Source organism: Urocampus carinirostris, chromosome 2 (genome assembly GCF_059441175.1).
Source record: "Urocampus carinirostris isolate Australia breed hairy pipefish chromosome 2, RoL_Ucar_1.0, whole genome shotgun sequence".
NCBI classification, from domain to species: domain Eukaryota; kingdom Metazoa; phylum Chordata; class Actinopteri; order Syngnathiformes; family Syngnathidae; genus Urocampus; species Urocampus carinirostris.
The window spans coordinates 34597702-34624063 of NC_142350.1; the positions used below are offsets into that span (position 1 = coordinate 34597702).

The window sequence follows — 26362 nt, forward strand, 5'->3', positions numbered from 1 at the left end:
GCTAAGAGAAGCTTGACCAGCTTGGATGGAAGACAAAATTGTACTAGAAAAATCTGGTTTTAGTGGAACTTCCACCTGCAAGCTCTTGCAAGGCTGTGGGATTGGTGATTTAAATTCTTTGGCTATTTCTTGAAAAGGGTAATACAATTAACTTCACCCATCTTTGAGAAAAAGGTTAAGATTTTGAAGTCAATGTACGTCAACAGTGTTTCACTGTCAATAAATGCTGGCAAATTTAAGGTTAACATTTGAAAATGTTAACTCTTAGTTACTCAGCAACATTCCTTAAAACAAATATCTTATCGTCATACATAGACTTAAACATGTTGGCAAGATTAATAGTTTGACACATTAAACAACATTTCAGTTCCTGGTCCTGTGGGGTACAATATACTATTTCTGAGATCGTCTAGAATACTGCAACATAGGCTGGACAACACATTTTTCTTGGGGGCGGGGGGGCTATCTGAGAAATTAAACCATTTTGAGGCTTCAACTACAGTTCTGTTGTGTAGGAATTGATTTAATATTTTCAGTTATTGCAAAACATTATATTGTACTGTTTTTATCAGCTCAACATGATTGCCCCGGCATAGCTTGTTTTATTTAGAAAATAAGTTGAAGGATGCCCATGCTGTACTTTGTTACCTGATGTCAGTAGGAGCGCACCAAAATGACAGACGAGGGAAAGTGCACAGGATATGGCTGAACGATTTTGAGAAAACATAATTGTATATTTTTTTATTAACAAATATTGCATTTACTTAATGTAATTGCACACACGTAATTTACATTTTATTTAAACAAAAATAACAAAGTGGCAATGCAGAAAAATTACTTTATTTTTATATTCTCAAAACCGTACCACAAATAGCTTGTTCAGCACTGAGATGCTAGCTCCGTTAGTGAATTCTTCAAATCGTCTTTGCCTAGAAAAGCAAAAGCTTCACAACGTGTTTGTCATAATGGGTTTCCCAACCAGGGGTATCGGACACATTGCATGAATCTGGAAAAAAATTAAATTGATAATTTCCTGTTAAAACATTGTCCTTGAGTGTTTTGTTTAATACCTTTAAAAAAACTTGAAAAGTCACCAGTTTTTGTTGGTAAATGTAAGAAATATGTTTAATAAAGGCCTGTTTATTCTTATATATCTGCATGACATACAGTGTAATTAAATAAAATGGCAAAGGTGTTTCAGCCCTATTTATGTTTTTGCAGATTTGTAAAACTGCTTATCAGCTATTTGCACTTATTATGTTTAATGCATCCATTTTTTCAGTTGGATTTTGAAATCACAAGTAAATCTTGACTCATGGAACACATTGCAAATCTATAAACTTTAAAATAAAACATTGGTAAAGCCAGTGTAATGTACTGTTTTGGAGATGTTTTGTGCTGGATAGGATTATATCTTGAACTTTTCCGACAAGATTAACCATGCCAAATTTTAAATGGTAAATTGACTGTTTTTAAATAGCGGTTTTCAAGTCACTGAAGACCTCCCAAAGCGCTTTAAATGTGCTTCACTCATACCGATTCACTTACAAAGTCACACACCGATAGAGGCGTGAGCCATGCAAGGCGCCTGCCTACATAAGTATCGGGGCATTAGGGGTTCAGTGTCTTGCACTTTGACATAGAAGTCGGTTGATTAAAACACCTATGGTTCCTTCAACACTAACATTTTAATAGTTCGTACCAGCCGTCTAGTTGAATACATGGTTTGTACAAAGGTAGTGAAGCTTTGAGATGTGATTTTAAAATAATTTGGTACTAGCGACTAGACCCAACAATTATCTTACAAGAGCCAGTTTTGACCACCTATGACTAAGCAGAATAAAACCTTAACTTTTCACAACGAGTATGCTTGTGATTTTCTGGCTAATATTGCGGAGGTAAAATTATGTTTAGGTTTTCCTGCCCTCTGTTTGCGTATGTGAGCTTGAAAACTGGAGTAAGGAGTGTGTATATTTAGTTTTCAGCCAAAGGTGGAAGTAGTCATCCAAAATTTAATTTCTTAACTACAAAATCTTTTAAGTTCTCAGTTTTTACTGTCCATGCATCTGCCATGCTGACATATAACAACAAAGTAAACCTTTTAATAATCTCCTGCGAACAAAAGCAAATTGGATATTTTATTAATTTACCCAAAGATGCTCTGTGGGTAAATTAAAACACTTAAAAATATAAAAAATTCCTAGTTAAAAAGCATAAATATCCAGTTTATTGGCATTTCGTTACATTAAAATTGCCAGAATATATCTTCATAAATATGTCGTCAGAATAATGGAACTCTATCTTGTCAAAAGGTAAGGTTGATTTAGGCGGCTGTTGAGTGATGGGAAAACAAAGTGGGCTGCCTGATGCTGTCGCCAGACATCTTGGCGAGATGCGGCACTGAACCGGTATTGTGAAGATGAGGGTCAAGTGAGAAACTTAAGTTCAGTTGTAGATTGTGTTGGAAGATTCACATTTTGTTGTTGTTGTGAATCACTTTAGTGCCAGAAATTAGGCCAAGGATGCAAAGATGAACTCAAAAAGTATGGTATTTAAGAATCTAACAAAACTAGCTGGAAAGGAAATGCAGTGTTCCAATTCAAATAGTAGCTAAACATGAAACAATCCTGGTGCAAATAGAGTACAGGGACACGACAGAATCTTTGGCAAGCCAACCAACACAACCAGATACAAAACGGCCGCACAAGAACTGAAGGAAATCCAGGAACTAAATATTCACTGACTAATGAGACAGATAAAAGACACTTGGACAATCCACACAAGGCTGATGGAGCTTATTGGCCAATACCAAAAAGGTTGACAACAAAACATTGGTGGACTGAGTAAAAATTGACAAGACAGTGACATGCACAACGACAAACATTAACCTAAAAATCCCACTGAACCCAATAAACCCAAACAACAAAACACAAAACAAGATGAATATCTGTGAAAACTGGACTGAAGAATTATGTTGGATTTCTGTAGTTTTTTTTTCTCTAAGCATTTTATGATGTGATTTAATCATGGGATATCAGCGATTAACAGGTGGGCTTAAGAAAATGGCAAAATTGTCTAATTTTTGCACTATAAATGTATTATAACAGTACAATCAATTAAGTTAACGTTCAGTTAATGGCATGGTCATTAGTTCATCATTATTCGCGGCAGTAGCTCAGGAGGTAGAGCGCTCGTCTTGGGATCAAGGGGTCCCAGTTCGAATCCCGGCTCGTCCGTGTTACATGTCGAAGTGTCCTTGGGTAAGACACTGAACCCCTAATACCCCCAATAAGCAGGTTAGCGCCTTACATGGCTGCAAGGCCGCTATTGGGAAATGTGGAGCACATTGGCTTTGGGAAGTCATTGACTAGAAAAGCGCTATATAAATGCAGATCATTTTATTTTTACTTAGTTTTTTTGTGTGTTATTCTGGGAATTTTTTTTTAAATGCAAATCAGTGCCTTGTCCTGTCCTTAGCAGCTTGGGAAACACCCCTCCGTCTGAAAATTTTGTTTAATATCCACTTGTTCATCATCCTGAATTTTTTTCAATAACCCATTAATCAAAATTGGAAATTAAGTAATCCACTCAGTGTTTATATACGTATGTTAAGTACAGTACCGTAATTGTTTTGTCATTCTCTCTTTTTTTTTTTTTTTTGCATTTGAACTTTTTTGAGTATACTGTACTGTAATTGTATGTGGGTTGTCGTTTTCTATATCCTGATATATTATCTTTTAACGTATCTCAAGTTCAGTGATTCCCCAAGTGTTGTATACTAAATAGTTTTTGAATATAGATCGCAGATGAATTGTACTAAGCACATTTTACCAGAGCCTTCTATTTCTGATTATCCGCTAGGTTATTGAATTATACAGAATATGGTTTGTAATTGAGGGCTGTTGAGATAACTTTATTCCCTTCGTTTTTTTACATCGAGTTTTTATGTAAAACGCGTGCTGACCTAACCACTAGTATAGTACTTTGGTATGTTTATGGCTGGAAGCACCTTGTACGCTTGTGCTGATGATCATTATGAATACACTACCAGTGTAATATCGTGTGATTAGGGTTCGCATTATCATCATTATCATTTTCATCTGTAATGTCAAATTAAAGGCATCACGGTGTTGACTAAGCAGGTGGTGATAGTGAGAAGAAACTGCTGGTATACAACGTTAATAAAGCGAGAAATATATGAATTTGTACCATTGTCGCTTAAAATTTAGTTCTGACTAATTAAAACATAAAATGAAATGGTGTGAACACAATTATACTATATTATCATGAGATCAGTAAATGCAGACAATGTCTTTAGTCCCAATGGAATTGCCTCTTAAGTTATTCTTTAAACTGTTGCTTTTATCATATTTCATTCACTGCTGTGGGAAGTTGTCTTTGAGCTTTTTATTCTATAGTGAATGTTTTTAAACAGCTGTAACTTGTACAAGCGCAGAAAAGTGTGTGGTCCCGATGGAAGTTGTAATTTATTGTAGAAGAGGAAGGTTGTGAAATGCAACCTCATTAATGTGTGTATCAATAAACTGGTGTTATGCATCTGTATGCATGTATGCAGAGAGCAATATGAACCTAATTTCAACCAATCAACCAAATATTTTGTTCATTTCGAGAAATTAAAGCATAAACTCGAAAGCCATCTCAATTTTAAGTTCATGTGATTGATTCATAGAAACCAGCTGTTAAAGCAGTCCAGTGCAAAACCTCTGGACCACCACCGGCCCATCCAGTTTCTGACCGGCCACCAAAAAGGCCATCAAGTCAAAGTAAAAGATAAAGTATGGTGCTTCTATTTTGAATGTTGTGCTCTTTTTCTCTACCATGTGCACCGATATGGGCACGAGTACTGTGCAGCGGATAGCAAAACATAACTATACTTTTTTGCCGAGGGGGAATGGCCACACAGTAGCGCAACCTACTGCCAAATGTATTTTTATGCAGTGTATGAACAGTACTCTTGGATTCTTTTTGGTATCCATCTTTAATTAGGATGTAAAGCCAATTGTGACCGATTAAAATGTGGATTGACAGAATGGGTAGCCAATGAACTTCCCAACATATTTCTATGCAACTTCATGGGCTGTATTTAAATTGGCGCCAAAAATAAACGTGCGTAAATGCAACCCAGGATTATTTTTACGCGTGATTATCATGCGCAAGGGTGCACAATCATGGATTGACTTCTGGAAAGACAAGTCAAACATTTACAACTCATATCAATGTCTAAAAATTGGCCAAAACAAATTACAGTTTTTAGGGCTGTCAACTGCTCGGCTCCAAATGGCCACTTTTGGAAACGCCTAGACCTACCATTAGAAAATTGTGTAAAATACAATATTTAGTTTTGCAGGTAGTGATAACATTTGTCAAGGTACCACTTGCTTTATCTATTAAACATGTTATTTCAAGGAAGTTGCTTTTTCTAGAGTTGTCCTTTTGGCCACAAAAAGCTGTACTGTACTGTGTAACAGTGGCAACTTTTGAATTCCTGAACATTTCAGAGAAGCTTGTATTCTTAATAATCACTGTATGACACATTACTGACTAAGAATACACTTCTTAACAAACTGTTTTTTGAAAATAGGTCTAAAGTATGGGTTGAAAGTTGGTGCACAAAATGTTTTGAATGATTAATTTAAAGTGCAATTTAATTTTAATGTCCCATATAGTTTTCAATAACGTGCATTTCCTATTTCTAAATGTCGTTTTCTAAATACAGTAGACATTGGAATTGTGTGTGTGTATGAGCAGTTTGGAGTTAGATAGCTTAATGAAGTTGAGTTTAGCTTGTCGCCCCCTTGGATTTTATGAAGCGCTGCAGAGTTTTTGATGTGCACTATAAATGAAAACAAAAACACTTCTGAGTCATTCATAACTTGCACCAGGGGAAAGAATAGTCTTTAAGAGAGAAAAATAATTTTAATGTTGTCACTACTGCCGCTCTGCTAATATTTATTTGTAATTTTTTTTAACAGCCTAAGCCTTTTATTGTCATTCATCTGTAATGTTTTAATTATTATAGATTTGAATTTTATTCTTAAACAGTCTTGAGAGTTAAGTCTACAGCATTGATCTTTTATGTAGACCAATTGTTCGACTACCACGGTTTTGATGACTAAATAGTCCTATACCACTTCTCATATTTTTCTTGCACTATTTAAGATGAGATTTATCTATTTACTTTTTTCAAATTTATTTTGATGCATGTCTATTGTGGTTGGTACAGTAGGATTATACTCTGGATTTTAAGTCTGTATTTGTGGTGTCGTCAAAATGAAACTGAAGAACTTTTAAAAAGTTTCTGAGGACCAGATGAAATGAGAAGTATGAACTTGAGCTTGCAACTGAATAAGGCTGCCAACATAGCCATATTTTTTCGGCTTGAATATTAACGTTGGTTCTGTGTAGGTTAGCAGCTGCACCTGTGCATGTCACCATCTTGTATTGTTATACCTATATTGAAATTATGCTTTAGATGAAAGGGTGATGCTCTACAAAAACCTAAGTTCCCACTGAGCCTTATGTGGTTCAGGTCTTAAACTAACCAGAATGTTGGATAGTCATGATTAATTGTGTAGTTGGTTGAAAATACCAGGCCATGTCCCACAGGCACAGAGACCATCAAAAATTCCGTGATTAACATTTTTTCGGAAAGCATTTTGCTTTGTTTTTGACTGTGTATTTGTGTGAAAGATATTGGAATTTGTATTGAATACTACTGGATGTATGTATGTTAATGCTTTACTACGTATGGAGCCCGTTTAAATGTATGGATTTCAATAGCATTGGACAATAAAAGTGACACTAATACTGTATATACACAATGGTCATTCCGTTCCAAACTGTGATTGGCAGAGAGCCTTAGACCATAATACACGTGTCAATTGTCGGACAAAAGTTAGGATTTTTACAAAAGCAGACACATCATACTTACAGCCCAGGGCTGGGTCTGGCCCGTTGGATGATTTAATTTGGCCAGTCATTAATTTTTGAGTATTCAAACACAAAAGAATCAGAATCAGATATACTTTATTGTCATACGTGTATACAGAACGAAGTGAGTTTCTTGATAGTTTCTATCAAAAGCTATGATTTTTTTTTTAAATAAAAGTATACCAAATATTCTCTCAGGCCACTAGAGGGCAGTGATTAGTTTGTATTGCGTGGTGAGTTGGTTTTGTGTAAGACTGCATTCATGCAACTGTTAAAATAAACCAGTTAAAGCCAAAAGTGAAAATCCATTTCCCCATTGTTTGTGAATAGTTGTGTTGTGTTTTGTAAAGATCACTTGTCATCTGCGATTATAATATGTAATGTAGGTTACTAATGTAGGCTAAATGATGAAGCATAATTTTGAAATACAAAGCTGGAGTCTACATTTTTTTTTTAACTAATCTGGCCCGCTTCGGAACAGTCTTGATCAGGAACCAGAGCTAAACTGAGTTTGACATCCATGGACTATGGGGTGGGCTATATCATCTCACTAGCTGCACCGCTTATTCTCAGTAGGGTCGCGGGGGTGCTCGAGCCCATCCCAGCAATCATCGGGCAGTGGGCAGGGGACACCCTGAACTGGTTGCCAGCCAATCGCATGGCACACAGGGACAGACAACTCGCTCACTCATTCACACCTAGGGACAATTTGGACCGGCAAATCCACCTGAAATGCATGTCTTTGGAATGTGGGAGGAAACCAGAGTGCCCGGAGGAAACCCACGCAAGCACGAGGAGAACATACAACCTCCGCACAGGAAGTCCGATAGCTGGGTGGGCTATATGACAATATTAAATTGTCAATTGATCTTTGTCCAGATAGTGATCTAAAACTGCAAGATTGTCAGACCGGCAAATTATTTTATTATTAATTTCAAATCGAAGCCAGTGTCCATATTTTATCTATTCATTTATTTCCTTTTATTTGGGTTCCATTTTGCTTTTCATTTTATTTAATCTTTGAAATGTGTATAGGTATGACAAAGCAACTCCTTTCATGCACAAACACTATCACACTCATTCCCTCATATCTACAACAATTAAGTCAACAGAGAGGACACCAAAGTATTATCCCCATTTCCTTAGGTTGAGTAGTGTGACTAAGGGTAAAGTATTAATATTTTTTAATTGCTGGTTGACGCGCACACGGCTCACAAAGGTCCTGCCAGCAAGAGGGATGCGGAAGTCCATATACAAACATTGCCTAGGGACTCCAAAACGTCTCTTTGTTGCTGTCAGGGGGAGTAAGTGGAAGTTTTGTTTAAAAAAAACAAAAAAAAAAACATGACTAAAGTAGTCAAGGTTGAACCATATATTGGGCACAGAACTTTGCGAAAATGCCTACTCAAATGCATACAAGCCAAGTGCCTATAAATATTATAGATTATCATCATTATCATCATTATATTATTACTATCATCATCAATTATGACATGTAATACTTCCAGGGAAGGGCTGCCCATCTAAAAGGAGCCCTCTTGGAGATTGAATGCACTGTGTGCTAAAGTGCAATGAGTATAAATAGTGTGCTTTCATTCAATTTGGAGGTTATTGTTATATTCTATGCATACAAATTCTTATGTTTGACCTATTCAAATAAAACTTGTTCAGAAGGTATCGTTGGCATAAGTCTATTTCTGCCTTTTATTGTCTTTGATAACAACGTAGTTAACATTGGTTGCTATAAGATTCGACACGGCACTCCAGGATAAACAATAATAAATATGTAATAAAGACAAGCTAGGCAAAACTATTTACAAGGTAGCGCTTAGAGACTAGCCCAAAATGTAACTGCCATTTCCTATTGTAATAGTAGTGCAATAAAAATGAGTGCATTGTTACAATAGTGAAATGAAAAGAAGTGCAATTAACTTAAGCAGCAAACGTTTTCCAATACAACTGGCAAGGATTTTTCACAATCGCATGTGCTTTTTTAGTTCAGCATGATAAAAAAGTGAAATAAAACACACGTTTGAAAAAGTTTAAAAAAGAGTCGGGATAAAACCGAGATTGTCATTCAAATACACACAAAAAAAAAATCATGTTATTTTTGGGGGCTCAGACCAGTGCCCCCTAAACCTTTTCAGTTCCATGGACTCGTCTAATGTATGACGATATTCTTGTGGCCCAGCCCAATAGTGGTTATAATAAATACAAAAACAATAATAATAATAATAATAATAATAAGCCTAAATCCATTGTGTAATCACTACACGACTGGGGTTGTAATTGACACAGGTAGATAGGTGATAGGTTTTATGCCATTATCGCACTATTTTAAGTTACAGTAAATGTAAATAGTCTGCATTTATATAGATAGATAGATACTTTGTTCATCCCCGAAGGGAAATTCACATTTATATATAGCGCTTTTTAAGTCAATGAAGACCTCCCAAAGCGCTTTACAATGTGCTTCACACTTTTCCCTTTTACACTCTAACTAACTGATAGCAGCGTCAGCCATTCAAGGCAGCTACCTGCTATCGGGGGCATTAGGGATTCAGTGTCTTGCCCAAGGACACTTTGTCCAGAAAGCAATAAATACATTTTTTAAAAAGGGCGAGTGAAAAATCTCCTTGGTGTGTACCTGATGATGAATTAAACTTTGAAATACATTAAATATATACAACGTAAATTTTATTTTGGTATTCAACAACATGGTACTGTGAGTAAAAATAGTGTCATGATCAGATAAAATCTAAAGCCTTTTCCCATGTCATCTTCATCCAATGTAGTCAAATGGTTTTAAGCCAGTGCTCTCAATAAGAGCTTGCTCTGTCCACTCCACGCATCGGCCCGGTATTGCAGTACCTCCGGGAACGGTGCATTCGCAATGATCGCAACAAGGCTTTAGGGCTAGGACCTTAGCTTGGCCTTTTGGCTGAGAGTAAGTGTCCCGGCTCCTAGGCTTTGTAGCGTATTATGAACTGACCGATAACGGATAATGAATAACGAAGATAGATAAATAACCCTTAAAAACCCCCCCTCTCACCGACTAATCATAGGTCAAATAATGTACTACCATAAAACCTCGTGTATGCCGTGCGCCCAAACTAATGGGTACAAAAAAGTGAGCGTATACATGAATAAATGTGGTACTTTGTTAATTTTATTTTGGTATTGTACCCATAGTCTACATTTTCAATAAATTATTTTATTCATGGCCCAATGAATTCAACAAGAGATAAAATCGAATAGCTTTTCCTATGTCATATACTGTACATCCCTAGTGGTCTAGTGGTTAGGATTCAGCTCCCTTACTGTTGCGATTTGTGTTCAATCCCTGTTGCATGCGATGTTGTGCAAATGTGCTCATTATCCGATAGTTCAATCATTGCTCAAATAGTCAAGTATTGTTTATTTCTATAGCCCTTAATCACAAGGGGTCTCAAAGGGCAGCACAGACCCCTGACTATTGCAACCTACAGATACATTTTACACCATTTGTGACTTCCTCAGTTTGCCAGGTTTACGACCATTTGCTGATCACATCGTGGGGCCACGATCCTGGCTCGGACCCGACATCTAATGTGCTGGCCATATAGTACCTTAAAACTTTGTGTGTAACGCGCACCCAAACTTTGAGTTCTTATGTGGGTAAAAAAAATGCTTGTTATATATGTAACGAGCAAAAATAAGGTGACTTTTTTCCCAAAATTAGTTTATAGGCCAGGTGGTTGCCGCCCACTTGGACTCAAATCTCAAGACGGCTTTTCCCTCTGATGCTGTTTGTTTGCACTGGTACAACCCCAAACCCCTGGGAATATCCTAAATAATGCTGCATCATTGTGCACTTCCACAACACTGGTTGATACAAAATGTATCAAACGTACCCCATAACGACTGCTTTTGGAAGTCGAGTAACTGTATGTGAACGCTGTAATCAGAAACACTTTAATGGATCAAAGAGGTTGCAGACTTAAAAAATGAGATTTAAGATGAGGTTTGGGTGAGCAAGGAAATGATGAAGGAAAGAGGGAGGAGAAGACTGTCTTGAAGGGTAGGTTGGGTTGGGTTGCCATGGGAGAGTGTGTCAGACTGCTACAGAGAGCCAGCCTTGCTATTGGAAGCTACTTGCATAGCAGGGGAGAGGAGGAAGAGAAGTAGCTAATGAGTGTGCTAGGCTGGTTGCTGAGACAGCACAGAGTTTATTTATAGAGCGCAGGCCGGCCAGCCCTTAGATACCGGCAGCCAATCAGCTGTTGGAGGAAGAGAGGGGCCCAACCAATAGCAGCGCAAGAAAAGGGATATCAGAGTGAGGAAGTTCTGTGAGTGCTTCTCAGCCTCTTAAAGAGACTGTGCTGATTTCTCAGTACTAGGCAGATATTTTCTCTTCCCAGCAGTGTCATGTCTGTAACAAGGCCAGGACCCAGAGCACCACCACGCTGAGTTTCAGTAACGCTGATTGGGATATGATTTCACTTCATATTAATGCAAGCACAGAATAGAAAACATACTACTTTCCGCAAATGAATCGTTTTCGTTGTATTTGTATGTACATTTGTACCGTTTCTTAATTGGAACCCCCGTATATAGAATAATTGTGATCTTAAAATAAAGATAAGGGCATTAAAGTTCAAATAACTTGAAAATAAGCTTTTAGCAGCTATTTTAAATTCTTAGAAATAAAAAAAGTTTGTTTTGACTCTATGAAGAACGTTTTTTCTTTCAAGGGAACTTTGAAATGTTATTTTAATACCCATCAGCTCAAGTTTACAGAATACAATGCAGATCTAATTCTGGCCTCTAATGCCCTTTTTCCAGAGGTTCAGTTTAGCCTGCTATGCTTCTTCTGACCTTGTTTGGTAGCAAAAATCTCTGCAAGTGCCTTATTCATTGAACCCCCAAACTGCTTTGCTTAAAAAAGTTTATTAAGTTTGTTTCTTTTGATTACATGTAGTATTTCGGTGCATAACATTTGCAGTACTGTTTTTCATCTAGCACGAATGAGCGAATGAGTTGTCTGTCCCTGTGTGCCCTGCGATTGGCTGGCAAACAGTTCAGGGTGTCCCCTGCCCACTGCCCGATGATTGCTGGGATGGGCTCCAGCCCCCCCGCGACCCTACTGAGGATAAGCGGTACGGCTAATGAGATGAGATGAGACCTTGACCTCTCTTCTAAACTTGTGGATTACTTACTTTCTTAGAAGAGAACTAAAGTCGTGGTTTATAGATGGAATTTTGCAAAATATATTTACACAATATCGATTTGGGAGTCCATTATCCATGAACTATTTTTAAACAAAAGCCCACGGGACAGCTGGAATGCTGTTGTATTTTTTTTCAAGGACTTGTTGTACATATAAAGTGAATGTCCGCACATCGTACATGTTAGCTTTATGATGTATTATTTCATACTCCATGCCCGGGTATGCCATGTCACAAGGTAGCCCCATGTATGATGATGCAACAAGTACTCTGCGATTAAGAAGCAACAACGGTCTTGATGTATGAAAAATTAACATTTGCACAATGATTAATGGTTTACCACATTCGATTTGTTTTAAGGACGAGAATCTAGATGTGTCGGCATGTGACGGCCGACTGTGCAACTTACAGCCGGCCATGAGTTTTATACTGTGTCGGTATGTGTCGGTTAGGCTAGTACACTTGTGAACTAGTTTTGGACTGTGCCGGTATGTGTCGTTTAGGCTGGGTCCTTGACTCAGTACAGTTAGTTGATTTTTGCAATTGGGAGATGGAATAAGAGCTTGCTCTGTCCACTCTCTGTATTCTGGTTCCCTTTCACATTCCAAAAAACATATATAGAAGGTTGAGTGGCGAGCTAAATTGTACGTAGATGTGATTGTCAGTGGTATTCATTGATTGTCTATCCTTATACACTCGTAGGATTAGCTGTAAAACAGTTCAGTTTATACTTCATCAAGTGCCTGGAAAAAGCTGGGATAGGTTCCAGCACTTCCGTGTCTCTTTGGTAAAATGTGAAGATGGATGCGTGGTAAAGAAAGCAAGTCTGTTCAATTATATTATTCAGGTGTGGAATTTCTTTAACACCAAGCAGACTGAAAGGCTAATAAAGCATTAGGGGAAACCCTGTTGTTATCGCATTATGGCAATCTTCAAAATATCTCACCAGCTGTGTAATTTTGTCATAGGGAGAGGTGTTTCCTACCTAAAATGTTTTCTGAGTGTGACGAGAGGGATATTGTGCAGCCCTTTGACATTCTTTAGATATTTAGAGCTTTAGAAATAAATGACACTTGATTTGAGTGTTTTTGTACTGCGATCGACATGGTCATTCATGGTTGAGGTGTATACCAGTGGTCGGCAATATTTTCTGTACCATGAACTGGTTTATTGTCTGACTAAATTCTCACGGCCCGCCCCAAAAATAGAGTAACAACGATGATAATAATACTATTTAAAATAAGCCCATATCCACTGTGTAATTAATAGACTACCAAGGACAAATATGACAGGGATTGGCAATAGATTTATCTCATCATACTATTTTTGCTTGTGGTACCACTTTGTACAGCATTGTTTTGGCTGAACTCTTTCTTGTAATGCTCCATCACAATGTTATACAATGTTGCACCCCGAGGAAAAATAGTGTAATGATGAGAATAAAATCGAATGACTTTTCCTGTGTCATCTATAGTCCTAGTGACCCAATAGTTAGGATTTGACGCTCTCACCACGGCAATCCGGGTATTATTCCTGTTCCATCCAATCCTGAGTAAATGAAAACAGTGACATTTGTCGACCGATCAATCATTGCTTAATTAGGGTTATCTATTACTATAAAACTTTGGTACACTAAATAAATACTCTCTGTGAAGCTCTGTAACAAATGACCAATGGCCCAGTAACAGTCCGTGGCCGAGTGGTGTCCAACCACTGTTCTATTAACAAGATCTATCATCATCTTTATTTGTTGAAAAATCATTTGCATGATGCCTACTAGTGTAATGCTTTAATATTTTCTTAATTGTACATAGAATCCTTGACATCCTTTCCTCAAACAGGTCAACATAAAAAAGACAACACAAAACAAATTGAACAGGGACCGATGGGAGCTTACAAACGGCAGAGTTTTACGGCACCATATTTATTCGTATATGAAGAGCTTTCCTAATTTTTTATGAAAAATTGGTGCAAAATTTCTTTTTTTCTCTGATTAAACTAAGCATTGTTGGTTACAAACGTGTAAACCATTATCACACAAGGAATCAAACTCTGATCGAGGAGAGAGCATAATCTTAACCACTATACTACTGTTTCTGGATGACAAAGGAAAGGGTAGTCCATTTTATCTCGTCATCACACTATTTTTCTTATGGTACCACGTGGCTGAATACGTGGGCCCGTGGTTTGTCCCTGACACGACTGTTATCTGGGTTTGAATACCATTTCATACAATATTGTGCAAATCTGGTCAGGGCTATATTCCCACTGATGAATCAATGCTCAAATTATGGTAATGTTCCACCGTAAAACCTTGTGTTTAATGTGCACCCAAACTTTGAGATCCTTATTTGTGGGGGTACAAAAAATGCATGTTATACACTAATAAATATGGTGTGTCCTTAATTAAAACTAGAAATGAGCTTGTCAGGACAAAAGAGGTACTATACGATTAGAGCGTTAGGGATCCCCTGTTTAATCAAGTCTTCTGTCTTACTCTCTGCAGGTGTAAGCAGCTCAGGATGTCCGCCCACCTCCACCTCCACCTCCTCCTCCTCCTCCTCCTCCTCTACTGCCCAGGGCTTCTCCCTCGCTGAGCCAGCCATGACCAGCCAGCACACACATACACACCCCTCCTTCAGCTCCATCCACTCCATGGCCGAACAGCAGCAGGTATGCACTGGTCCTGCCTAAAATACATTTGGCAGAGGAACATGAAATTAGGCACCATCACCACCTCTGGAAAATTCAGAGTTTATATAGCCTCCTGGGATCACATTTGATGAACCATTATCATGTTGCATATCATCTTCGTCCTTCCGTAATGTCTCATTTTCACACCAGGAAAGAGCATTGCAACTTTCAGCTGAAAGATTCCAAGAATAAAACTTTTGAAATGGAAACAAACAACCAAATCCATACAACGAAAAATACGTTTGCAAAATAAACCAAGACTGTAAATTTGAAGTAAATTTAGACGTTACATTCATGGTTATATGGAATGTGTTTTACACTGGCTGGCTTTTAGGTCAGCTTGTTTTGTTTTTCTGCAATTTACTATACACTCATATGTTTGGTTAGAATTAAGATTTTAAATTACTGCTAGTTTCAGAGACGGAATGGTTCAGATTATTATGTTTAGGCTTGAAAACACGTCTACCTTGCAGATCAGAGGAACTGGGTTTAATTCCACCAACCAGCCTACAAATGTGGAGTTTTTTCGTGTCCTAGTAGGTTTTCACTGGGAACTCCACCATTCAAAGGTTTGGGGTTTCTGAGAAATGTCCTTATGTTCGAAGGGAAGGCACTTTTTTCCCACTGAAAATAACATTACTGTAATCAGAACTAGACCCCTTACATTGTTAATGTGTTAAATGACTATTTAAGCTGCAAATATCTGGTTTTTAATTTAATATCTATATAAGTTTATAAAAGTCCATTCCCTGCAGCCAGCAATCCAGTATTCTAGTAGTACATTGTGTTTACAAATGGTGTTAGAAGGCTTGTGGATGATTAGAAAACTTGTGCAAAAATGTTAGCACAGCTGAAAACAGTTTAGCTGGTTGGATGAGCTATAAAACTGACCTTGTCTTGAGTTAGTCAAGTTCATGGAGCATCACATTTTAATAGTAATGTATTAAACTTCATTTTTTTATTGACTCATAATATTAGGCTAAAAATGATAATATTAATTTCCTTATTAATCCACCGCCCCCCAAAAAACAGTTCAACTCGCCATCAAGGAAAGGTACACAAATCCACAGAAACAGCTCCTGCCTTAGCTCTTAAAATAATGCATTATGATTAAGGCACTGTCTAATGTAATTCTAGTTAAAGCTTTGTAGCTGCTTCAAAGCATCAACATGATGGGATTACTTTAAAGTCAACCATGAAAATGTCCCCAAAATAATATGTTCCATGGGCTTCCACAAGCCTCATCATAAAAAACCTCAGCATGAGGAAAATGAAGAAACCTTGAGATGGGACTGTAGATGATGTAATTCCCCTTCCAGGATAATCAGGCTGCAATAAATGTTGCATTAACGAACAATACAAATAAAATATAAAGTAATTAAAATATAATATAATGACCAGGTTGCAATGAATGTAGCATTAACAAACAATACACAGGCATTGTCAACATGAAATATAGGTCATTCATGAGCTATGAAATATAAAGCCGAAATATTTGGGATGTCATGTTCACTCAACAGCATTCTCAAAAAGGCCACCCCAGAGACTGAATCTTAACTCATGTTCCAAAACATAAAATGCCATGTTTAGACAAGTAGTATTACTAAGAAATGTGTTTGGTTGACTTCCAATTTAACTTTGTTTACTGAATGTTGATTACAAATTAGATGCACCACTAAGATAAATTCTAGATTTGACATACTTGTTGATAATTGAATCTAAAAGTGTTTGAATGACGTAAATAACTATAAAAATTTCTTCTGAAGATTTACAATATAATTTGAAATATTTTGCATCTGCAGTCCAACTGTAATGATTTTATACATCACACCTAAGAGAATGTTATTTCTCTTCATCTGTTAGTACACTGGTAGTGATTGATATTTTCTTTTTTCATTCGCTTCATTTCCAGCTCACCCCATATAACCAAAACTCAATCCACTGGACTGTTTGCCAACAAGTTAGTCCTTGAGAACTAGATACAATTATGTATTCCCCAAATCACATCCTCTCTAAAACTATTAATTTACTAGCACCTTTGCTGGCGGCATGCTTGGCATATATAAATGTTAACCAACACAGACACTATTAATTTTAACTGGTTGCAGGCTTAAAAAGTTGTTTTTCCACCCAAAATTTTAGTGATATTAATTTGGCTACTTGATATTTGTGTTTTTTACCGGTTTTTGTTTTAAAAAAGTTCTTCCAACTGAATATTGATTTTTAGAACTACGATTCTAACACATCAAAATACCTCTTAGCTTGGCCTGAAAACTTATGTACAGATTTTTATTACTTTTCTTCCCATGCATTTTAGAATCAAAGTTTAAAAGAAAGAACTAACATCTATAGATTGTGTATAGGTGGATGAGACACATTGCTTGCTAACATCATTGCTAAATTAATGTCCATGTATTGTCCATTGTATTACTTAGGGGAACAGTTAACTATGTTGCCATGATCATCACAGCATACACTTTTGAGCATTTTTTCCCACACCTTTTGTTGCTTCTAACATTTTAATGTAAAATGACCTTATATAAATGAGAATTTAGCTTCTCTTACCCTAATTTATACTGGTTGATAATAGCTCTTCCTTAACCTTTGACCATAGTTGATTAAAATGTACCTCAGTTCACTTGCCCAAATTAATTTAAGGATGGCCTATTGTAATGTCCCATTTTTGAATGAGTTGAAAGGCGAACAAACATCCAATGACCAAACGAAATGAGAATTGTAAAAACGTTTATTTTCTGCTTTGTTTTTCCTTCCTTGGAATGTTATTTGCTGATAACATGTTGTTACTTTGTAGGTGCTGTCTGATATGACCATACTCCAGCGGAGAATCCCTCCTAGTTTCAGAGACCCTGCCAGTGCCCCATTACGGAAATTGTCCGTAGACCTCATCAAAACATACAAGCACATCAATGAGGTATGGTGTCAGGAAGAAAACCTGTACATGTTCTACATATGGATATTTTAATGTATTTAAATATGGTTATTCCTTTTTCACATATGTGGGTTTTGAGAAAAAGCAAAACACTTAAATTACAAGTATATGCATATTGTAATCAATGAATGCATGCATGCATCCTTGCTTACGTCTAGCGTTTTGACCTTTTTTTTTGTATTTTAAACTTTTTTTCCCTTCACATTGATTATCATTTTTGCTTTGAGTGACTAAGTCATCTTCATCCTCAGGTGTATTATACAAAGAAGAAGCGACGGGCCCAGCAAGTCCCTCCTGAAGATAGCAGTACGAAGAAGGAGAGAAAAGTATACAACGACGGCTATGATGATGACAATTATGATTACATCGTCAAAAATGGAGAAAAGTGGCTGGACCGCTATGAAATAGACTCGTTGATTGGAAAGGGCTCTTTCGGACAGGTGAGAGCTCAGAAAACATCCATTTGAAATTAAAATTTTGACATTTGTAGCTTATAATAGTTTGGTGACTACAGAAGAAATAGATTTCTATTAAAACATTCATCCACCAATGCATCCATTTCCCCTAGTACCAGTACAGTGCAAATTTAGGGCTTCATGTAAGATTAATCCCGTCTTTTCCATATTATAGATGGATCCAATTTTACACCTGTAATTTAACAATTCAATTTCCCTAAGTAGCAACACGGCGGCGCAGTGGTTAGCGCATGTGCGGCACAGTTCATGTCTTGGGAACCTCCTGCGTGGGTTCAAATCCAGCTCCAGACTTCCTGTGCGGAGTTTGTATGTTCTCCCCGTGCTTGCGTGGGTTTCCTCCGGGCACTCCGGTTTCCTCCCACATTCCAAAAAACATGCATTTCAGGTTAATTGGCCGGTCCAAATTGTCCCTAGGTATGAATGAGCGAGTGAGTTGTCTGTCCCTGCGTGCCCTGCGATGGGCTGGCAACCAGTTCAGGGTGTCCCCTGCCCACTGCCCGATGATTGCTGGGATGGGCTCCAGCACCCCCCGCGACCCTACTGAGGATAAGCGGTGTAGCTGATGAGATGAGATGAGATGAATTTCCCTAAGTACATGTCAACAGATAGTAATTGCTTTGCAACAGCACTACAGATTGAAAATCCTGATTCACATGTAACATTCCTTCATTCAAAAATTGCATTTTCAGTTGCGTCATTATTGTGGAGAACGTTAGCTATATTCATCCCCATCTCATGTATGCGCAGGTGGTGAAGGCCTACGACCATCATGAGCAGGAATGGGTCGCCATCAAGATTATCAAGAACAAAAAAGCATTTCTAAACCAGGCACAGATTGAACTTCGTCTGCTGGAGCTCATGAACAAACATGATACTGAGATGAAATATTACATAGGTGAGTTTAAAACAACACTTAGGGTTATAATGGGGTGTGGATTAGCCCCATATAGGATATACGTTTTCTGCTTCTATTTGCCTTTTAGTCAGCATGCATAACCTTAATATAGGAAGATATTTTGTAAACGTGGGGACATAGGACAGTTTTTGTCCTACACTGTAAAGCGCACCGAATTTTAAGGTGCACCCCCCAAAATTGTCTTTACGAAGCGCTAGATTCTGAACTGAATGAAAAGATAGGCAATGTAGGACGTAATTTGGTCGTCTTGAAAGGTATAAATAAATGCATGGCCACGCACATTTAAAACGTTTATCACTTGCAATGCTTGGTTTGAGTGGAGAAAGTGAAGCCAAATTTTATAGCAATTTTTAATTACATTATGTTTTCTCATTTCTCCAAAATGTGTTCTTGTGATTAAAAATAGTGTTATAATGAAATAAAACCTAGCACCTCTTCAGGTGTCATCTGTATCCCTAGTGGTCAAGAATCTGGCGCTCTCCCCGCAGCGATCCGGGTTCCTTTCCTGTTTCATCTAATGTTATGCAATTGTAAACAACCATCCACGTCCCCTAGCAGCTAGGTTGTTAGGAATCGATCTTGTTACTTTTTGTATTGGGTTCCATCCACGTTTCTGCTATTGTTAGTCAAATGTGGTCAGCAATAACATTTATCGATTGATCAACAATTGCACAAATATGGTAACCTATTTGAAATTTTGCCCGGATATAAGGAGCACCAGATTACAAGGTGTACGTTCCAATTTCTGGCCAATTTGGGGGTTTTGAGTGATACTTATAGTCCGGAAAATACAGTAGTTTCAGTGTGTTTACTTTTTTAGGCTACTGTAAAAACTTTAGGGAATTTTATTCTGTATGACCTTATTGTTATAACATTTAATGACATTCCTCCTTTTTGGGTGTGCCTCTTTGTTTTTTTTCTCCGTACAGTCCACCTGAAGCGTCACTTTATGTTTAGAAATCATCTTTGTTTGGTGTTTGAGTTATTGAGCTACAATCTGTATGATCTGCTGAGGAATACCAACTTCAGAGGCGTCTCCCTTAACCTCACCCGGAAATTTGCACAGCAGCTCTGTACAGGTAAGGTTATTCAGAAGAACCTGCATATGCACATGGACACACTCTCAACAGGGCAATGAGTGCATCAGTGTCTCTCTCAGCCAACTGGCTTTTGGCCTGTGGTTGGGTCAACCTAAAAATACAGTCAACCAAAATGTCAGGCATGGGACACAGTAGTGACTGCCACGTGGGTAATCTTAGAAGAGCAAGTTAGTGGTAATTAATGTGAAGTAAATGTCTTTATTATGTTTCCTCACAATTACCTTTTTTGGGATGTTTAATATATTTGTAATGGATCATGTCTGTCATTTTGTTAAATCCAACCACAGGTTCAGGTATTTCTTATAGTAAAGTGTGCTTATAGCCCTTTTTCTTTTTTGCAATGGAGTCATCCTCATTTGCGCTAATGAAATCATGTCCTGTGCCGTCTGAATCTGGCTCTCGCCCCGAGAGACTCCTGGACCGGGAAAAAAAAAACTTTGTTGCAGTCTTTCCACAGCCAGGCCGAAATATTAATCCTGTTTGTGTAAAACATTAGTAGAATTTCACGAAGTTGAGTGCAGACTTCAGCTACTATTTTAAATGACTTTTGGATCATTTAACAAATGCAAACAATCTGAACCAGTGTGTAGTGTTTACGTTTAAGTTTTAGTGTTATTTTTAGTTCATTGATAATGAAAATGTATCAGTAATTAACTGAAAGTGCGGAAAGAAAATTGATCCGCACATTTTTCTCCTACTCTTAATGGATGCTTTACCTTTAACACTTCAAAGCATTTTAACAGAAATGGGTTTAGTTCATTTAAATTTTATGAATTTGCCAACTTAATTCTCCTATTTACTGATTCTTTATGATGAACATTGCTAGGGGTACAAAAAACAACTTAAACTTTATCCCAAAAACTTCAAATTAATTCAGTCTACAAAAAATCCCCAACCGTAATGCCTTTGTTATATACATTGGTGTTGAATAAAATGGTTCGATCTCTACCAATCAATTTGGTTGGCAAATCCAGTGCAATAACTTCAGTCGACTTTTAGTCAGTTTCTGTGTGACTTTACTCCTATATAGCAGATGTTTAGAGCCCGTTAGAGATTCATTTTTTAAAGACTCGAGCAGGAAATGTCCCAACTTTTTTCTGGCGTTTTCTCAGAATTTTAGAGATTCTTAGAATTCCATACAAGTGGAATAACAGCAGGAAATGTTATCCCTCGTGTTATAAGTTCAACCAGGGTTGCTCCGCTGGAAGGAAAAAAAAAACCTGCCTGTCCACAAATTGCATTGTGGTATAACAGGAAACTATCCATGAAGTTCAGTTATAGTCCAATGCCCTAGTTCTATCAAGAATTCATTTTGGCAATTAAAAATGTTAAGTTAACAAAAATTACAAAAGTGGAAGGTGCTCGTAAAAAAATTATGTGATTAATTCTTCTAATTCTTTGCAGCATTATTATTCCTGGCCACTCCTGAACTGTCAATAATCCACTGCGACCTGAAACCAGAAAACATCCTGCTGTGTAATCCTAAGAGATCTGCCATCAAGATAGTTGATTTTGGATCGTCCTGCCAACTCGGGCAGAGGGTAAGCAGCAATCAAATACAAGATAATTGCCAAACAGCCACCAGTTTTTAAACATTCTGTCAAAGGCATCTTCTCCGTGCATTTTAAATAAATATGCCATGTTGAACTCATGATTGTTTTTTCCCCTCATTCTACTTTTAGATTTATCAGTACATCCAGAGCAGGTTTTACCGCTCACCTGAGGTTCTATTGGGAATGCCATATGACCTGGCAATTGATATGTGGTCTCTTGGATGCATCTTGGTGGAAATGCACACAGGAGAACCTCTCTTCAGTGGTTCTAACGAGGTATATTATTGTTGTGTTGCACACAATGACTATACCCTGTAAACCGGAAAAAAAAGTACAGCTTAAAATTGTTTAACAATTTAGATTAGGTTTCACCAATGTTGTTGAAACTGAGAGCTATTTTGAAGATTAAATGTTAACCATTTTCTAAGCCAGTTAGCAAACCAATAGGACCATTATGAGGCTCTTTTTCCCAATTGTTAACATTTTTGAATTTCCTCAAAAACCACTGCCCTGTCACAGATGAATGTTTTTCTTAACCAGCTGGTGGGCTCCTCTGGTGCTCTTTGGGGGCTACTCGGTATCTGCGGGCACAACTTTAGTGACCTCTGATTTAGATGTTACTCTGATGTAGATTCATACAAAAGTAAACTGTTGAATGTGCTAAATTATGTGTCTCTGTTTAGGTTGACCAGATGAACAAAATTGTTGAAGTTTTGGGTGTCCCTCCAAGCCACATGTTAGACGCAGCTCCGAAAGCCAGGAAGTATTTTGACAAGCTTTCAGATGGGCTGTGGACAGTGAAGAAGAACAAGGACATCAAGAAGGTGTCAAACTTTAAATCATTAAAAAAAAAGTCTTTCAACCCCAGTGTAGAAAGACAAGTGACAGATATTTTAAGTCATTTTATATTAATTCTTACGATCATTGTTTTGAATCTGTTGATGAAGATTTTCCTAATGAATTGACAAACATAATAATCTGCATCGTCTGCGTTATTTGTGTGTGTGTGTTCTCAGGAGTACAAGCCCCCGGCCACTAGGCGCCTTCATGAGATTTTGGGTGTAGAAACTGGGGGGCCTGGGGGGCGGAGAGGAGGGGAACCTGGACATGCCCCCTGTGACTACTTGAAATTTAAAGGTAAGTCTTTATCAAGTATGCAGTATGTGATATTCTATTTCGTAGGAAAAAAAGAATCCACGTTCAAAATCTTTGTGCTTACATTTTTCTTCAAATGTATTCACACAACATCGATGTAAAGTGAATTTAGGTAGTGAAAATGTTACGTTGTCATCTGGTTTCAGATTGATGTGCTTTTGCAAAGGAAACTCTTGCTGGTCTCAAATTTGGATGGCCTACTACAAACCTTGAGCAGTGAGACATTAATCCAGATTTATCAGTGGTTTAATTATTTCTTCGAACCCAAGTCGATGCCAGGAAGATAAATTTAGAATGAAATACAGAGACTAATTCTGTGATGCGCCATACAGTTTGAATTACTATGAACTGGCGCAACAGTTTGTGCAATAAATAGACGCAATCCGATACTGTAGTTTCAACTAATTCGATGTCAAGTTTATAAGCTTTTCTATTTTTATTCGGAATGATTTCAAGTTCACCATGTGAGCAGGGGGATACTGCCCTGTCTATGGGCTTTTAAAAATGAATTCGATTTTTCCTGTTTCCTTATTTGATTTCTCTCGTTTTGTTAGAGTTTCAGTGATGTTAGATCTAAAGAGCAGTAATTTTCATCAAGTAACATATGTTGGCCCGGAGACGGATGTAAGCCACCATTCTGTACTTGCTCAAAACACCACAGGAAATGGTGCCCAACGACCCTTGTTGTTAAGGGATGCTACTAACCAACTAACTAAACAACAAACACCAAATACCCTTGTTTTAACTGCTGTTGGACATGTTCTCTGTCTTTTCTTACTGAATCTTGAGAGATTAGAGGTTCTTTAAACTTTATCTGTAGAAAACATACTCGTACAACTTTCACTTATACTATATTTCACCTTCTGTTCTCGTCATTTTTCTTCTTAATATCTTAAAATGACCTGACACCTATTTACTGCTCTCGTCATCATGCTTTGATTGTGTTTTTCTCCAGACCTGATCCTTCGCATGCTGGACTATGACCCTAAAACCCGCATCACGCCATTTTACGCCCTGCAGCACAACTTCTTTAAGAAGACCACAGATGAAGGAACGAACACGAGTTCATCAACATCCACCTCCCCTGCAATGGACCACTCCCATTCAACCTCCACTACAAGCTCTGTTTCTAGCTCTGGTAAACTAACATAGTGCTCTACATATGTTTATCATCTAATCAATTTGCCATAACGTTTTGGCTGAGATCTCCAAAATGTTTTTGTAGCTAACTGGATCGTAATCAGATGATGCAAACCATTTCTCTCAGAAAACATTTGAACATTATAATGCAGCAATTTTTAACAAGAAAAAGTGTACCAACCACATGATAAGCGTTAGAGTATAGTGTTACCCAATTGGGTAGCAGCTGAGTTGTGGTTGTTCTCTTATAACTTTCCACACTGATCTGCCACTTTTCACCTGTGAGGCATTGACTGGATGGGTTAAAAATTAACTGATAAACTGTGGGATGAAGCCAGAGTGTATGGAAAAAACCTACACAAGCATTAAGGGAACATGTAAAAGCTGCAAAATGTTCTGGGCTGGGATTTTATCCTGGAGTGCCCTATGACTGAGAATCAGAATTGCCACTTACTATTACCACAATGACTTCCTACAATGGATACAAAAAGTCGAACATTTATTTGTTCTTTTCTTACAAGGTGGTTCCAGTGGATCCTCTAATGACAACCGCAACTATCGCTACAGTAACAGATACTACAACTCTGCTGTGACACATTCGGACTATGAGATGACCAGCCCTCAGGTGCGCATGCTGTAGCCTAATCAAAGCTTTGTATGTATCAAGATACACAAATAATCAATCAAAAAATAGTTGTTGAATACATTGAGGATACCAGGTTGAGCTCAGGAGACCCCTACTGTCTCCTCATGACAGTTTGGGGAAATATACATTAAAGGTATTCAAAAAGATCACTTTCTTTTTAATTAGGCACAGAACGTGTAGTGTTCCTCCCCTCAATTATGCAAATATGTTGCAAGATATTCCACGTGCCTGGGGTCTCAAGAGATGTTGTCACAAAGTTGCCCCATCTAGCTCACTTCTTCTAGAGCTCTGACATCAATGAGGCAACAGATCACTTTTGATATGGCAAATCCCGTTCACACAACATGCGACAGCTCCAAAACAGAAGGCGATTTAAGTAATCAACAATTGCATACAGCTCATTTCTGCCTGGAGGAATAGCCTACCCTGTCGCCGGGGGCCTTATGACTGTTTTGTCAGTGTTGCGTGCTTCAATCTCTGAAAGCTTTGTATGGTAAGTTTTCCTACCCCCGTTATAGCATGCAACTTTTTTTTGCCTTCGCCTACTTTTGGGTATGCGATTATGACTTTTTCTTTTGTTTTTCTCCGTGTGTGTCGCGGATAGTATTATATTGTCCAGCTAGCTCTCCATTAGTGTTGGGGCTGCCGCAGGCTTCCTGTTATGTTTGCTCCCGGTTAGCTTCCGTTAGCAGCCTCCTAGCCTGCTGTATCCATTGGTTTACTGCTGGCCGGGTTCGGGTTTGTCACTGTAGCCGCTTTTCGTTTTTGGTTTCCAGTTAGCCAGGCTTTTCATTGCATGTTTTTGGTCAGCCAGCCTCCCTTTTTTCCACTGAGATTGCAGGCATTTTTTAGTTTTTTGTCCCGGTTAACCCGACAGTTACCCCCTTTGTGGCGGCCCACTTTTTGTTTTACCTTTACTGCACCCACCTGCGATGCAATGCCTAAGCGTTCTCCACAAAAACTACCAAAACCTGGCTTAAAACATTCGAAACTTGACTGACTAACTAACACATAAACCAATACGGTGACTGGCTTGCCAGGCTGCCGGTGTTACTCAAATGATGTCACAGCTCAGGAAGTCAAAAATGACATAGGCTGTCTTTAAAATCCATGATTTTTTAAAATACTTGGAATATAGCGATGAAATGTATATAGATTCTATGCAAAACAATTTGAAACTTAAATACCTATTATTAGTCTACAGAGTAAGTAAGCGCCAACTCTCAACAGTTGTTTCTCTACAGAGCAGACATTCATCATCTCAGATGAATCCATAACTTCAAGGTCCATTATTCTCCCACAACATTGAAAAGCCATTGTGCCATCCTGAAAGGTATTCATTCATGGAACGATATAAACCAGGGGTTTCCAATCTTTTTGAAGCTGATTTGAAGCTTTTTCTCACAAATTAGTGCAAAGGGCACCCAATTTGATATGCATTTAATAAAAACTTGTTAATACCACGTTGTTAGTTTGTCATTACCAGGTTAAGTATTGGAAGAAGGGTTAAATAGACTCACTCAGTCAACCACAAAAAAAAAAACATTTTAGTGACAAATCACAATAACCCAGCC

At 37.8% G+C, this 26362-nt stretch overlaps 1 protein-coding gene across 4 annotated transcripts in view; it reads left to right on the forward strand.

Moving 5' to 3' along the window:
• Positions 1-26362, forward strand: part of dyrk1b (dual-specificity tyrosine-(Y)-phosphorylation regulated kinase 1B) — a 60234-nt gene that overhangs the window by 32565 nt on the left and 1307 nt on the right. For 2 of the 4 annotated variants that reach the window (XM_088326278.1, XM_088326277.1), the window contains exons 2-12: positions 14665-14831; positions 17665-17784; positions 18054-18242; positions 19026-19173; positions 20124-20273; positions 21699-21835; positions 21977-22123; positions 22531-22671; positions 22864-22984; positions 23958-24140; positions 24664-24767. In XM_088326278.1, the coding sequence (XP_088182404.1) occupies positions 14763-14831; positions 17665-17784; positions 18054-18242; positions 19026-19173; positions 20124-20273; positions 21699-21835; positions 21977-22123; positions 22531-22671; positions 22864-22984; positions 23958-24140; positions 24664-24767 (1509 nt within the window). In that variant the 5' untranslated portion in view covers positions 14665-14762. Of the gene's footprint in view, positions 1-12441; positions 12596-14664; positions 14832-17664; positions 17785-18053; positions 18243-19025; positions 19174-20123; positions 20274-21698; positions 21836-21976; positions 22124-22530; positions 22672-22863; positions 22985-23957; positions 24141-24663; positions 24768-26362 lie in introns of those variants that run through there. The other 2 variants (XM_088326280.1, XM_088326279.1) reach the window with 2 other exon arrangements.